Below are 14,419 nucleotides of genomic sequence, written 5' to 3'. Positions count from 1 at the left end.
GCAGAAGCTGAGTGGTGTGGGGTTAGAGACAGAGAGCCCACATTGGCTGGGTGGGTCAGGGTAGGCTTTGAGCTGCTTCTTGAAGGGTTATTTAGAAGGGAACAGCGAGGACAGTGGCAGGCATGAGAGAAGCAAGAAAGGTGTGACGCAAGCTTGGAGCACAGCAACACTGAAGAGGAGGCCAGAAGAAGAAGCCAAGAAGGATGGTCAGGGCAGGAGGAAGGCAGGAGAGCAAGCCACTGAGGATGCCAAGAGGACTGTTCTGAGGAGGGAGGCACCAATAGGATCCAAGGCCACCAAGGGGTCGAGTCAGGTACATGTTGGGTTTTTCACTGGAGAACTGAGCAAGCACGGGCTCCACAGCTCAGTGGGGCCTGGGATCTGACTGTGTGAAGCTGGGGAATGACTGGAAGGTGAAGACAAAGAATCCACTTGGCTTGATTCCTGAAAATTCCCAGCAAACAAACCAGACCCAGGACAAATGGCTAGAGCCATTAAATCACTAAGATCCATATGAAAAGAGCTAGGTCACAGCTACTGTCAAGAAGCTGAGTCCTTATGAATAGTGAGAACCAACTTCAAGCCCAAGGAATTTGGCAGCCAATTTGACAAAAGTTTATCTGCCAAAGAGAACAGCTGAAGTCACCTTAACATGAGTCACTGAATTACTAAAGCAAACATCGCTTTCACAAAGGGACAGGAAAAGCAACAAGTAGGCCATATTCATTCCACAAATATTTACTGAGCACCTTTCAGGCCTTAGGCTCTGAGAAGGTACCCAGAAAAGGTTACAAAGAGGAGTATAATGTAACTCCAGGGTTGGACAAATAGGCCAATGGAACAGAATAGAGAACCCAGAAATTGTTTCACTTTCACATATAATCTATATCACAGAGGTAGCATTCTCAGTGGGAGAAAGGATGAACTACTTGTTAAGTGGACCTGGGATAATTGGTTATCCATATGAAAAAAGATGAAGTTGTATCCCTACCTCACACCACACACAAAATCAATTCCAGGTGAGTTGAAGACTTAAATGTGAAAGACCACATTTAGAAACATTTAAAAGAAAGTCTTATAACCGCAGATAGGAAAGGATTTCTTTAAAAAATTATACAAGTTGCTAATTATAAATGAAAAGGATGATAAATTCAGCTATAGTAAAATTTTAAACTTCTGTTCATTAAAAATACTATAAAGCAAATAAAAAGACCTGGCACAAACTGGGAGAAGATATTTGCTATACATAAACTGTCTAGATAAGACAAAGTTCTTATCTAGAATTATATAAAGAGCTCTTATAATGAATTAGAAAAAAAGAAGAACAAACCAATAGAAAAATAAGCAAAAGTCATGAATGGTACCTCACAGAAGAGGAAACACAAATGACCAATAAACATATTAAAGGATACACAGCTTTTATCAGGAAAATGTAAAGTAAAAGCATGATGAGATACCAGTTTGCCCACTGGTTTGGCAAAAATTAAAGTCAGATGACGATGTGTTCATAAAGACATAGAGCAACAGGAACATGTATTCACTGCTGGTAGAAACCTAATGGTGCTGCCGTTTTGGAAAATAACTTGACATTTTCAAAGGAAGTTAAATATGTACATGCCTTACAAACCGTAAATCCACTCTTAGCTATGTGTCCTAAGACTCTAACACAACCAGGAACTATGATTAAGAATGTTTGTAGCAGTATTGCTCATTAGAGGAAAAACCTAGAAACCACTCAAATGTCCATCAATAGGTGAATGAATAAATAATGGTATGTTCATATGATGAAGCACAGTACAGGAATGAGAATACACTATAGTCACATATATCAACATATATGTTGAGTGGAAAAAAGCAATTCAGAGAAGAGTTCATTGTATTAGTTATCTACTGCTGTGTAACAAATTGCCCTGTAATTTAGCAGCTTAAAACAACAAACATCTGCTGTCTCACAGTTGCTATGCATCAGGAATTCAGGGACAGCTTAAATGGGTACCTCTGGCTCAAGAGGTCTCATGAGATTGTAGTTCAGGCCTGTGGTCTCACCTTAAGGCTTGACTTAAGGGGTTTCTGCTCCCAAGTTCACTCACCACTTGGGTGGCTTCTCCCAAGGGAGAGCAATTCAAAAGAGAACAAGGTAGAGATCTCCCAGACAGAAGCCACAGTCTTCCTATAACCCAACCTTAGAAGTGATAGCCATATTCTGCCATATTCTATTCCTTAGAAACAAGTTACTAGGTCCAGCCCACACTTAAAAGGAGGGGATTACAAAAGTGTGTGAATACCCCAGGAAGAGGGAGAATACCGGGGGTCATTTTAGAGGCTGCCTATCACACTCTTATGGTACGATTTCATTTTTATAAAATTCTGAAGTAGGCAAAACTAAATTATATATTGTTTAGGTAGGTATACATAGCTAGGTAGAAGCACTGTGAGGAGTTTGAGATTAACATATACACACTTCTAAATATAAAATAGATAACCAACAAGGACCTACTATATAGCGCAGGGAAGTCTATTCAATATTTTGTAATAACCTGTAAGGGAAAAGAATCTGAAAAAAAATATATATATATATAACTGAATCACTTTGCTGTAAACCTGAAACTAACACAACATTGTAAATCAACTATACTTCAATTAAATTAAAGAATTAAAATATTTTTAAAAAGAGAAGCACTGTGAAGAAAAACAAGAACACAGACATGAAATTCAGGATGTTGATGATCTCTGGGGGGACATGGGAGGCTGAGAATGGAGAAAATGCACAAGTGGTTTCAACAGGACAGTGAGTTCAGGAATGCTTACTTTTATGCTTTGTAACTTAATTTTATGTTATATATATTTGTGGTCTTTTTCTCTTAGGTTTAGTTTTGTGTTTGATATTATGGAAGTTATACCTGCATACATTTAGAGTCAATTGTTCTGTGGTATTTGCTGTCCTCCACCAGTTTTTCCCATTTATGCCTCCCCACGGGTAGTGCTTTTACCTTCTTTTGCTAATTAATTTTAACCTTTTCCTCCATGTCTCTTCATAACACACTGTATTGCTGCTTTTCAGTGCTTTGGTTTCGGCATCATCTATCCCCTTCCCACAGCGGAAGATGAGGATTTAGTTCCTTTTCCTCCCCTCCAACTCTTCCCGTCCCCCCATCCTCCTTTCATCATTATATCACGTTTTTGGTTAGATCAGTAATCGGTGTTTACATTACTCAGCCAACACTAATTTGACTCTATTCAGAGCTGAGCCTTGTAGTAAAGGATGATAGCTTTTCCTTCCCTGCATAACTTTTTGTTTCTCCTGGTTAATTACCATGTTTGTTCATTTGCTTAGTTTGCTGTGTATTTATCACTAACTCAATTCTAGACTCTGACAGTTGTCTAAATTTCTTCTCAGGATGTTCAGGCACTGCAGGTTTTCTATCAATTTCATCTTCTTGGAGAAATACCTTCCAGAGCTGTCTGACCTGCTCCAGTCTGGACGGGTTGCCCTCCATGCCTGGTGCGTGGCCGTCACCCAAGGACCTCCTGGTGCCATCACCCCAGGCCTCTCTCCTCTGTGGATCCCCGGTTTCCTCCATCTCAGGGCTTCCTCCTTCTGGGTTTACTCCTTTGTTCTGGTGATGCACACCCTCCTGTAGCTTCATGAGAAAGGGTGCAAAGGAGGCAAATCTTCGAGAGCCTTGGCTGGTTTGGAATTCTGGTTTGGAGATAATTTTCCTTCAGAATTTTGAAGCCTTTATTCCATGGCCTTCTAGCTTCCAGTGTTGCTGTGAAAAAGTCCAGAGTCACTCTGACTTCTGATTCTTGCGTTTGACCTCTCTCTCTGTCTCCCTGGAAGCTCCATAGCATCTTCTCTTTTCCCCCTGGTGTTCTAAAATTTCACAATAATGTGCCTTGCTGTGAGTCTATTTCCATCCACTGTGCTGGGAACAGTGGGCCCTTAATCTAGAAACGTGTGTCCTTCCGCTCTGGGAAATTTTTTAATGGTGTCTTTAATGATTACTTCTTTCCTTCTTTTCCTTTTTTCTCCTCCTCCTTCTTTTTTTCCAGTTCTCTCTTTCTGAGACTCTCGGTATTTGAATTGGTAGATTGATTCACTAATTTTCTCGTATTTTCATCTCTTTCACTGTCTTTTGGGAAACTTCCTCAATTTATTTTCCAGACCCGTGGGAGGACTTTTTTGGTATAGCATGCCATTCTTGTCCCATGGGTCCAATATCTTGTTTTATCTCTCTTAAGATGTTAACTACAGGATTTGTTTCAAGAGTTCTTCTCTGTTAATGGTCAGTATTTGATCCAGAGTCTTTTTTCTTTGTTTGTTTAATTGACTGATTTGGTCTGTGTCTTTAATGTTTGAGACTTTCCTCAGATGTCTGGGGATTCCTGGTTGTCTGCTTATTTTTAAAAGCAGGAAACTAAAACTGTTAGTTGTAGAGGGATGTGAAGAGAGAGCAAAAGTAACATGTGTGTTTCATCTACCGTCTTTACCCAATTGTACAATCTTCCATATCTGTCATTTATTTCATAATAGTAAAAAGTGAAAAAAACCATAGTCCACACACGCTAATGATAAATTAATAACTATAATAACCCTAAAAAAATACCTACACCTTTTCCTCCTTAGCCTTTAAGGAAAAACATGGGACTCTTTTCTCCAAAAAATTCTCTATTGCAAAAAATATCATGAGATTAGTTATGTGAGTTTGTGACAAGTGTAAACCACTCTAAAATTGTGAATAGATTTGGAAACAATTTTTCCCTCCTCTCCACTCCCACAGTCCTGAATCACCAGCCCTGCTCTCTCACTCATCACTTCCTGCTTGGTGAGTTGCATGCGTGTCTTATCTCCATGATGATGCTCCAAGCCACGGGAGAGCAGGGTGCATGTCCGATTCATCTCCAGATCTTCAATAGCCCCTGTCAGAGGGGAGATCATCAAAGTCTGACAAACGATGAATGAATAACATCCTCAAGATCTGCTTCTCCTCTCCTCAGCACACATAGTTAGCACCAAGGGATTTTAAATGGTGAATGAAAAAGAAACCCACAAGAACATAAAGAGAATTTAGAGAAAAATAAAGCAGTAAATCAAACCTCAACTTTAAAAGAGAGACACATTACTGGTTGCTTTTATTTAATTCCACTTTGAGTTCTGATCTCTTTTCCTCGGAATCCACCCACATATGAATAGGATGGGCCATGGTCCCGAGGGCAGCTGAGCAGCTCAGGAACTCTAGTTTAAGCAAAGAAAGGAGGACTTTAGAGACCCATGTCCACAGCAAAGCCAATAAGTCCACAGAAGATAGGCTGCAAATTAAGTCCAAACCCCATAGTTCAGCATTCAAGTCTCTCCATTGCTTCTCCTTGGGTACCTGCAAACTTTCTAGAGGTTCTCACTGTCTGGGGCCTGTCTTCTTTAATCAGTCTTACATGTAGCTGCTAGAAGAATCATTCTCAGATACCAAGTGTCTTGTGTCCCTTCTTTGTCCAAGAACTTAAAGTAGATTCCTTTCATCCCTTCCTCAGATAGTTTTCCAGCCTAAATGCCAAGACATCTTTATCCTCATCCCCCTTTATCTTCATCCCCCCACTTCATCTTCATTCCCCCCTCCATCATCATCCCTCCCTCCATCTTCATCCCTCCCTCCATCTTCATCCCTCCCTCCATCTTCATCCCTCCCTCCATCTTCTTCCCTCCCTCCACCTTCTTCCCTCCCTCCATCTTCATCCCTCCCTCCATCTTCTTCCCTCCCTGCTGGGACCCTCTACCCACTGCACTTGTAAATCCCTGCCACTGTATTTTTCTATAGATTGTTTCTCAGACTGATAACACATACCAATCTCAGCAATAATGGTAATTGCTGACACTTAGTGTGCACTTACTCTGGGCCGAGCACTGTGCTAATATTGCTGGTGAATTATTTTCCTTACTCCTCCCATCGGCAGATAAAGAAATTGGGTCACAGAGAGGTTAAGTCATTTGCCCACAGCCGTGGAGCTACTTAAGGTGGAGCTGGGGCTCAAAGCCAGGGAAACTGAGCCCGAGACCACAGGCTCGCCTCCTCTCTACCCACTGCCTCAACCTCACTGTCATCAGACCTGACCCAAGACCCCTTCCAGGAGATGACGACCCCGGCTGTACTCTACACATGTGTTTGCTTGTTGCTGGCTTGTGGCATGGAGCCATCTTTAACTCTTGCCCCGTCTGTGTCCCCACAATCAACCTGTCACTGGGTCTCGCTGCTTCACAGACTCCAGAGTCCATCCCTCCAGGGAAGGAATCCCTACCACTAACCCCAGCACAGGCCCTTAGAGCCAGGGTCACCACCATTCTTCCTGGCCAAAGAGAAGCAGGCTGTGAGTGGAGGGGACCACATCAGCCCAGGGGCCTTGCAGAGACCCAGGGCTGTGGGGAATGGGATGGGGAGCGTGGCTGCCCATCCAAGGCCATGTCAGACCTGGGATGGGGCTGGTGTCCCGGGGCCGGGCAGGGCACACTCCCTCTTGGGGATCAGACCTGGGCACCAACAGCCTATGCTACTCCAGCGTGGCCAGATGAGCAGACACAGTGCAGCCCTGGGGACATGAGGCCAACTGGAAGGAGCAGGCAGCCAGGGTGCCATCTGGGTAGCAACAGAGTATCACTGGGGAGCAAGCAAAGCAGGTGGGGGAGGGCAGGTAAGACAACCAGCAGAGCTTTGGGGAGGGATGTCTGCTTTTCAGATGTCGCCCCTAGAGTTCTGGGCATGCATGCCCTTGTGCAGACAGCTGTGAAAGGCTAAAGCCACCCTCCTCTAGTTGCTGGTAGAGGATTCAAGCTGGGGCTGGATGGCCCACCAACGAAGTGCTTACCGGGATCTGCTTGGGCCAGGCTCAGGTGGGCCATGAAGGTTGCTGCCTGCACCTCCCTCCTGGCTTTGCGCATTTGCTTCCCACCTGACTACCCCACCCCTGTGCTGCATCTTTTTAATCAGTCTACTTACCACCTACAGACCACTCTTCCCAGTGGGCCGTGTCATCTTGTCATTCATCTGCTCAAGAACCAAGAATCATTTCCAAGGCCTCTAAGACCAGATCCAAACCTCTTATCCTGGAATTCAAGGCGTTCCAAAATCAGACCCTTGGTCTCCATAGCTACCTCATCACTTGCTACTGGAGCCCAGGTGCCCTCCTGTTGCTAAAACTTCCTCATCATTCCCCAAGTCACACAGCAGTCACTTCCATCTCCCTGATGCTGAGGGAATAGCGAAAAAGGCATGGGCTTTGCTTTGGTTACTTCCTGTGTGTTTCCAGGCAAGTCACTCAATGCCTCTGTGCTTCCAGTTGCTTTACAGGATGTGAGAATCTGAGTGTTTGTACACAAAGTGCTAGCTAGCCACAGGGTAATGTGTATTGTGTGACTCCTGCTAATACAGTGTGAGTCCATAAACGGTATCCGTCATAGAGTGCCCTTGGTGTTCCCTGCTTACGTGCCCTCCATCTCCTTTCTGACTAGCAGACTTCTGCCTCCTTTTACGCTGATCTCCAGATGTACCTGTATCTGCAGCCTTTCCAGCACACCTGACCTGGGGCGGGGGTTAAGGGTAAGAAAAGCAACATTTGTCAATTGCCCACTGGGCGCCACACCCTGTGGGTGGGGGTGTGGGGCTCAGGGAGAGCACTGACAGTAGCAGCTAATACTTTCTGGTGGCCTCCTTGTACCAGACCCCATCCCAAGCACGTCATGTAAGCCTTGCTGGTAACTCAGTTCTGTAGATTAAGGTTCCTAAATGGCTTTCTGCTCTATCCAAACAGGATGGTTTGGTCTCCCTGGCCCCATCTCACCTTTCCCATCCAGTGGCCTCCAAGAGGCTGATGGGAAGAGTTTAATCAAGGAGTGATGTCAGGCTCATCCTGTTAGAGAACATTTTGAGAAAGGACCCGCCTTCATCTGCCCTGCCACCCCAGGTGCAGCCAGGCCCACCTGCTGCACTCAGGTTGGGCCCTGTCTTTTCATAAGGGCATTCCCTCTGCCTGGAACTGCCTTCCCCCTGCCGGCCTGGAAAACTCAAGCCTCTGACTAATCCTCCTACATTTGAGTCGAGGTCATTGCCCTTTCCCTCCTGTCCTCCAGGTGCCTCGTCCACTCACTTACTGACGCTTTCACAAATGTCTGCATCCTGGATGGACCCTTGCCCTGGGCTGAGAACCCTAAGGCAGGGGCTGTATCCTGTTCATCTTTCTAACTCAGTGCCTGGCACAGAGCCTGGCCCACAGCGGGCCTTGGTGTTTGGGGATGAAGGGAGGGAGGAAAAGGATGGGGTGGAATGGGTATCCGGCAGAGGGAATGGTGGTGATACATTTCCAGCTGGTTACTCCCAGGGCGGGACAGCCACGAGCCTCCATCCAGCTCAGAAGGGGAGGCCATGGCTCCGTGGAGGCTCCAGAGCCTCCCCTGGAAACAGCTCCACGGGAGCCCCGGCTACTGCAGCCTCCCTCCAGACACCTGGGAGGTGCCAGTCTTTGGGCTCCATCAGCCTTCTTAGGGGAAATTGCTAAATGCGTTTGGTGATTTTTTTTTGACATTTTCCTTGTTCGGGAGCTTGTGATTTCAGATTAATCACATCCACATACATTTAGACTGTCAGCTTGGAAGGGAAAATCTAAATTTTGTTACTGCATGATTTCATCCAGAGGTATTTGACTGAAAGGACGTCCATGATATGGTGCAAATCATGACAAAACATTTTACCGCTGGGACCAAGCTCGTGGTGGGGGGTTGGGGGAATGGACGGAGAACTGTAGGCAGGACCTGGGTGGGCAGAGTTGCGGCAGCTTCAGTCTCCGGAAGAGGTCCGTGTGCCACCATCGCTGCTGTCTCCATCTCAGCAAAATGTCACATTTCCTTCTTTGTCCAGGTTTACCCAGAGCCTTTACTCCCGGGAATGGCAGTTCCACTAACTAACTCCTGTCTTCCCCCCCGGCAGGTACCATGACCAGCAGGACGTAACTAGTAACTTTCTGGGTGCCATGTGGCTCATCTCTATCACATTCCTTTCCATTGGTTATGGGGATATGGTGCCCCACACATACTGTGGGAAAGGTGTCTGTCTTCTCACGGGCATCATGGTGAGTACCTGCCTCGGCCAGTTACCCTTCCCCACCCACCGAATGCTGCTAGGAGCAGCGCCTTTATGGTGGGTGCAGGGGGCCCTCCTCATCCGGGCATGGGGCCAGCTGCTAGTTAACAGGCCAGCATGCGTGTCCCTGCACGTAGAAAGGCAGATGTGATATCTGCGTGGCTGCTCACCGTTTCATTTCCTTGTCTAAGATAGGACTATGTCCCAGTTGCTGACATCTAATGGCCTCTTCATAGCCCCCCAGAAACGGGCCGAGTGAAGCTGGCCATGGGGCTTACCCTCTGCTTCCATCCACCAGCCCCGGTGAGCATTAGGGCTTGCAGTTCATTGTCCTCTTTCCTATCGCCTGGGCCCCGCAGACCTTGGTACCACATCTGATAGAGTATAGCTAGAACTCACTGAGCCGGCCATGAGAGACCCGTGTCCTAGACTGGGTTGGCCACTGCTTCGGTCTTGGTTTGATGACATGGCCCTGGGCCAACTCTTGGCCTCTGCATCCAAACGTTGAGGTGCCAGGTTCTGAGTGCCAGTTCCCTCCCAGTGTTGGCACCCGGCTGTCCTGTGACTGCATCCCCACCTCTCCCCAGGTGTCCAGCAGCTGTGCTGCCTCCTTTCAAAGTATATATTCCTCCCACCCACCACCCTGCCATCCCCCACCCTGCCATCCCCCACCCCTACACACACTTGTGCCCATCACACGGCCACACAGCACGGAGTTTGAGAGAGATGTGCGTAGGGAGTCGGACCAGAGTCTGAGTCCCCGTTGCTCGCTGCAGCGCTGGACCCTCCTACTCTCCAGCCCCACAGCCGCAGTGCTCTGACCCCATGACCTCACTGTGGACTCCAGGCAGGGCACTTGGCCTGTTGCACCTCAGCATGCTCGAGTACAAAGGGCGGATGGGAGGCCTGCTCTGCCCTCCTCCCTGGCTGGTGATGGGGATAAACTGCAATGCTTTATGTTCACGCACTCCGTCAGCAACAAGGAGCTGCGCCGCCCTCGGTGCTGGCGAGTCCTCGGCGTCCCTGCCGCCACTCCTCCTTCACTGGCCGGAGGTGAGGGCTCCTCACCTTGCTGTGCTTTCTGGCCAGGACAGGCAGCCCTGCCCTTTGACCTCCTTCCCAGAACCCCAGAGTACAGAGTAAACACACCGGGTCCTCTTTTCAGAAGAGGAAGCTGAGGGTCAGAGAAGGAGCGGGCAGCTAAGCCTGGGTGTCGTGGGGGTGACGGTGGACAGGAGGCCCGTGACTTGGTCCTAGGTCTCCGCGGTTGGTTACGGCAGCCCTCCCCAGGGAGCCCTCTCTGCACACCCCCCCCATCCTCAAAATCCTTCCAGGGCTCCCTCAGATTTCAGTCATCACCCCCACTTCTCCAGGAGGACACAAAAGACCCTCCTTCTGAAAGGGAAGTGACGCCTTTCTGCAGTGGGAAGGGGGTTAAGCCCTCGCCAGCCTGGCGGCCTCCTGGGACTGATCTCAGTGACAAGGCAGCTCAGAGCAGCAGAGGCCATAGGGTCAGAGGCCCGGGGCCGTGGGGCTGGTGAGCAGGAGGGGCCCAGTGCTGCCATGTCACGGCTGGACACCGTCCTCTCCCCTTTGGACTGAAATCCAGAGCCAGTGCATATTAGCAGGTCCTGGGCAACAGTTAATGAGAAAAGGCTTAGCGCTGGGGTTGGGATAAATCACGGGTAATAGTAAGCCCTCAGAACAAATACCTCCCATGGGTTAGTAGGAGTCTATCTGGCACAGCTCCAGCTGTCACCAGGAAACCAAGGAATGATTCTTCCTTCCAGAAGGGAATGAAATGCCGCCCGAAGGCCAAAGCTTTCCTGTCTCAGAGCCGCTCGTGGGGTGCAAGCACCAGCTCTCAGCCAGTCCCGCACGGAGCCAGGCTGCCAATAGGTGGATGGCCCTGCTGGGAGCCTCCGTTATTTTTAAATACAAGCCATTTGCCCTCTCAGCACGGAGCTGTGCCCCATCCAAGAAGCAGCCCCATAGCCACCATTTCCCTGGTTCCCTCACTCCTGCGTCTCCGGGCTTCTGCTCTGGCATGGCTAGGGGGTGGGTGGGCAGGACCCCTGGGCCCCTCCCTGACTTCTCCTGGGGTGTGGTCTTCAGCACCCGCTTTTGCTTCTGGGGCTGTAGCAGCTCCTTAGAAAGGAGTGTTTGTTCCTTGTGGAGAGAGGAGTGATCAAAGTGGAAAGAACAAACAAGTGAGGAGGAACCGATACCCACCCCCCATATTAAAAATACAGCACATGCCTTTTATCTTCTCCTTTTGCACAAAACCTGCTGCTTAAATATATACCTATCTATAACAGAGACAGGGAGCTCCCCTCCTCTCATTGTCAGTGTGTTTACCCAAATTCAAATCAGCTGCCTCCCTCTGGGGTCTGACAGTGAGGAACCCTGGGGGCATTTTTACTAACAAATGTGACTTTTCCAGCTGAGTCACTCCTTTCCAGGGTTTCGCATGGCTGAGAATCCCTTCCTCCCCTCTCCCAGCCTCCCGACACTTTGTACATCTCCTGATTATTATTGAAAGTGCCTTTACTAAAGGTAGGGCTTCCTGTTTGGTTACCATGGACACCATGCAGGCCAAGGCAAGGCCTGCTCGGGAAGGGAAAGGAAGAATTTGTGTGTGCGGGCTGTAAATAATCTTAATCATTGTTTTCTCTTGGCAATCCCAGTAACGGTGTAATTATCAACCATTAAGCAGGGTATATAATTGTCTGAACAACTTGACATTGTTGGCACAGACCTGGTGCGTTTGAGAGATTTCATCCACAAAGGCAGGTATCTCAAAGTGCATCATCTTTCCATAAAGAATTTTATGATGACAGTTACAAGGTAGAGAGAAAGCTGGCAATATTTAGTACCAGAATGGGCCTTTGAAGGCTTTTTGGTTCTGCAGGCATCTGGAAGACTTTTGGGGCCCCCAAGACTCCTTGGTAGGAATCCCATTTCAATACAGCCAGTTTCTAAAGCTGGACTCACTCTGTGGACCCTTCATGAGTTAGGGACAAATAGACAAAAGCTTCCAGGATATCTGTGGGGGTCACTGAGCTTTTCCCCGAGGCTTCATGAGAGAGGCTTCTTTGAACTGCAAAAGGAAAGGGATGATGAAGTAAAAGGTAGCACAAATTGAGTCATCTGGGGAGGAGGGAAAAAGAGGGCTCAGTAAGACATCTGCTTAATGTCAGTTTTAGAAGATGAGCTTCTCCCTGAAACACCTTGGTTTCAAACCAATTGATGTTATTTTAGTTGTTACATGGTATCTGTTGCAGAAACAGAATCCAACTGTAAATCCTCCAGGCTTCCCTCCTCCATTTGTCATTTTCATTTATGTTTTATTTTATTTTACTTTTTGCTTCTTTAGTTAAGTACACCTCATACTTTTCCCCTTGGGATACTTGTTTTTTGAGACTCTAAGGTTTTCCAGCTGGAAAATGTTTCTTGGAAACGAGGAGGAGGACCAGAGTGGAGGAGACTGGGTCTCTGATTTGGGTCCAGACCTATGGACGAGTTAGGCATGCTGACCCCAGGCCAACCGCTCCTCTCTCTGTTCACTCCTGTACTCCTGCTCACCACGTACCTTGCCAAGTACGACCTCATTAGAGGTGAACCCTCTCCCCTCCCACAGCCCTCCCATGGAAATAGCGTTAGACAGAGAAGACCCAGGGAATTCAGCTGGTGTCAACAAGGATTCAGGACTTGGCACCTCTGAAGGCAAAAGTCTGAGTCATGGATTTGCTCCACAGTCTGACCCCATGGAAGTCATCCTAGCAGCTGCTTACCCTCTTCTGTCCCACTCCGATCTCTCCTCACATGGCCCCCCTGCACACCAACCATTTCTGAGATTCCACACGAGGACAGCTAGGACAGCAGGAGCTCTCACACACCCAAATGAGCCAAGCCCTTGGCAATTTGTCTCTTAAAACCAACCCGCATCCCTGCCGTATCACACAAGCATTCCCAAACTGCTAACAGGGCCCTGTCAGGCTGATAAACTCATCTAAGTAAAAAGGCCCAAAAGGAACATAGGTGATCATTATACCACTTGAAAGGTGAATACAACAGGAGGGAGGGGGAATCCCATAGTACTTCCTTTATTTCCTCTAAAGAGCCAAAGTTGACCATTAACTTCTGACTCAAGTCTTAGGCTCCTTGTTTTTCCTGCCTTCCACTCAATTCCCATCAGCCCATCCTTTTTCCTATTCGTCTGCTTCTTCCTTTCCACTTCCCCTGTCCGTCCCATGCTGTTGTGGAGGCAGCACAACTTGTTCCCTGTCTCAGTCTCTGCTCCAGCTCTATATCTCTCTGCATCTCCCCTCTCCCCTTCCCTTCCCCTCCCTTCCCTCCCCCGCTCTTCTCTCTCTCTCTCTCTCTCTCTCTCTCTCTCTCTCTCTCTCTCACACACACACACACACACACACACACACACACACACACACTGGAGAGGATCAGTTTGCATTTCAGCACCCTGAACACCACTTTCAGAAGGTTGCTGACGTCTGACCCCATCTTTACAAGGTTGCCTCTTAATGGGAATGACCAGATTAGGCTTCATTATTGGCTACTTCCCTAATTCAGCCAGATGATGGATTTTCTAAAAGAAAAGTTGAGAGTATCCACTGCTATTTATTCAAGTTAGAATCAGGGGTTAAGAACCAAGCATCCTTCAGAGAAATATCCATAGGAGAGCCTTGACATCTTTAAGTTGAAAGAAACTGGGAAATGTCATCTAGCCCAGCCTCCTGCCTCCACGCAGAAATGAATCTTAATCATATAAGATAGATGGTTCCTTAGTTAGAACACTCTAGCTTCTCATTAGAACCCTTCTGCATTCAGCAGCCTAGGTTGTGAGCCATAGCAAGAACCATGGAGCAATCCTTCTAGACCCTGGAACTTCGGGATTGTGGAAGGTTGATTGTTTTAATGAAACCTCCAAAGTGGCGTGGTGAGCAGGGAGACTCCTTCAGGCTAATTCTGCCCCCAGCTTTCAGGAGTGATTTAAGCAGAGTTTCCCTGGACCCAGGGTAATGAGGAAGCCTGGAGCCTAGGAAGAACCCTCTCCATCTGATGTTCCATTTTTAACACAGTGATATATCCCTTTTTTGGGCGTTCAGCCCAAAGTTCTTTTGTAGCTCCATACAAAAGAGAGGGATTATATACTCGGTCTGCTTGATGGGAAATGGAGCACACATCTTCCCTCCAGAACAGCTTCTTTTTAAGCTATTTTTTGCTTTTAGAGGCCTGGCTCAATTGATGACACCTACAGACCAGGCTGTCCAACTGCC

At 47.7% G+C, this 14,419-nt stretch overlaps 1 protein-coding gene across 1 annotated transcript in view; it reads left to right on the top strand.

Annotated features, from left to right (window-relative positions):
- The window catches only part of KCNN3 (potassium calcium-activated channel subfamily N member 3), a 170,620-nt gene that overhangs the window by 137,336 nt on the left and 18,865 nt on the right, over positions 1-14,419 (top strand). Inside the window, exon 4 of the mRNA XM_060088035.1 lies at positions 8,970-9,111. Coding sequence (XP_059944018.1) covers positions 8,970-9,111 — 142 coding nt within the window. The remainder of the gene's footprint in view (positions 1-8,969; positions 9,112-14,419) is intronic.

The sequence above is a fragment of the Mesoplodon densirostris genome, chromosome 2 (assembly GCF_025265405.1).
Source record: "Mesoplodon densirostris isolate mMesDen1 chromosome 2, mMesDen1 primary haplotype, whole genome shotgun sequence".
Classification (NCBI taxonomy): Eukaryota; Metazoa; Chordata; class Mammalia; order Artiodactyla; family Ziphiidae; genus Mesoplodon; species Mesoplodon densirostris.
This window is presented reverse-complemented; position numbering and strand designations above follow the sequence as displayed.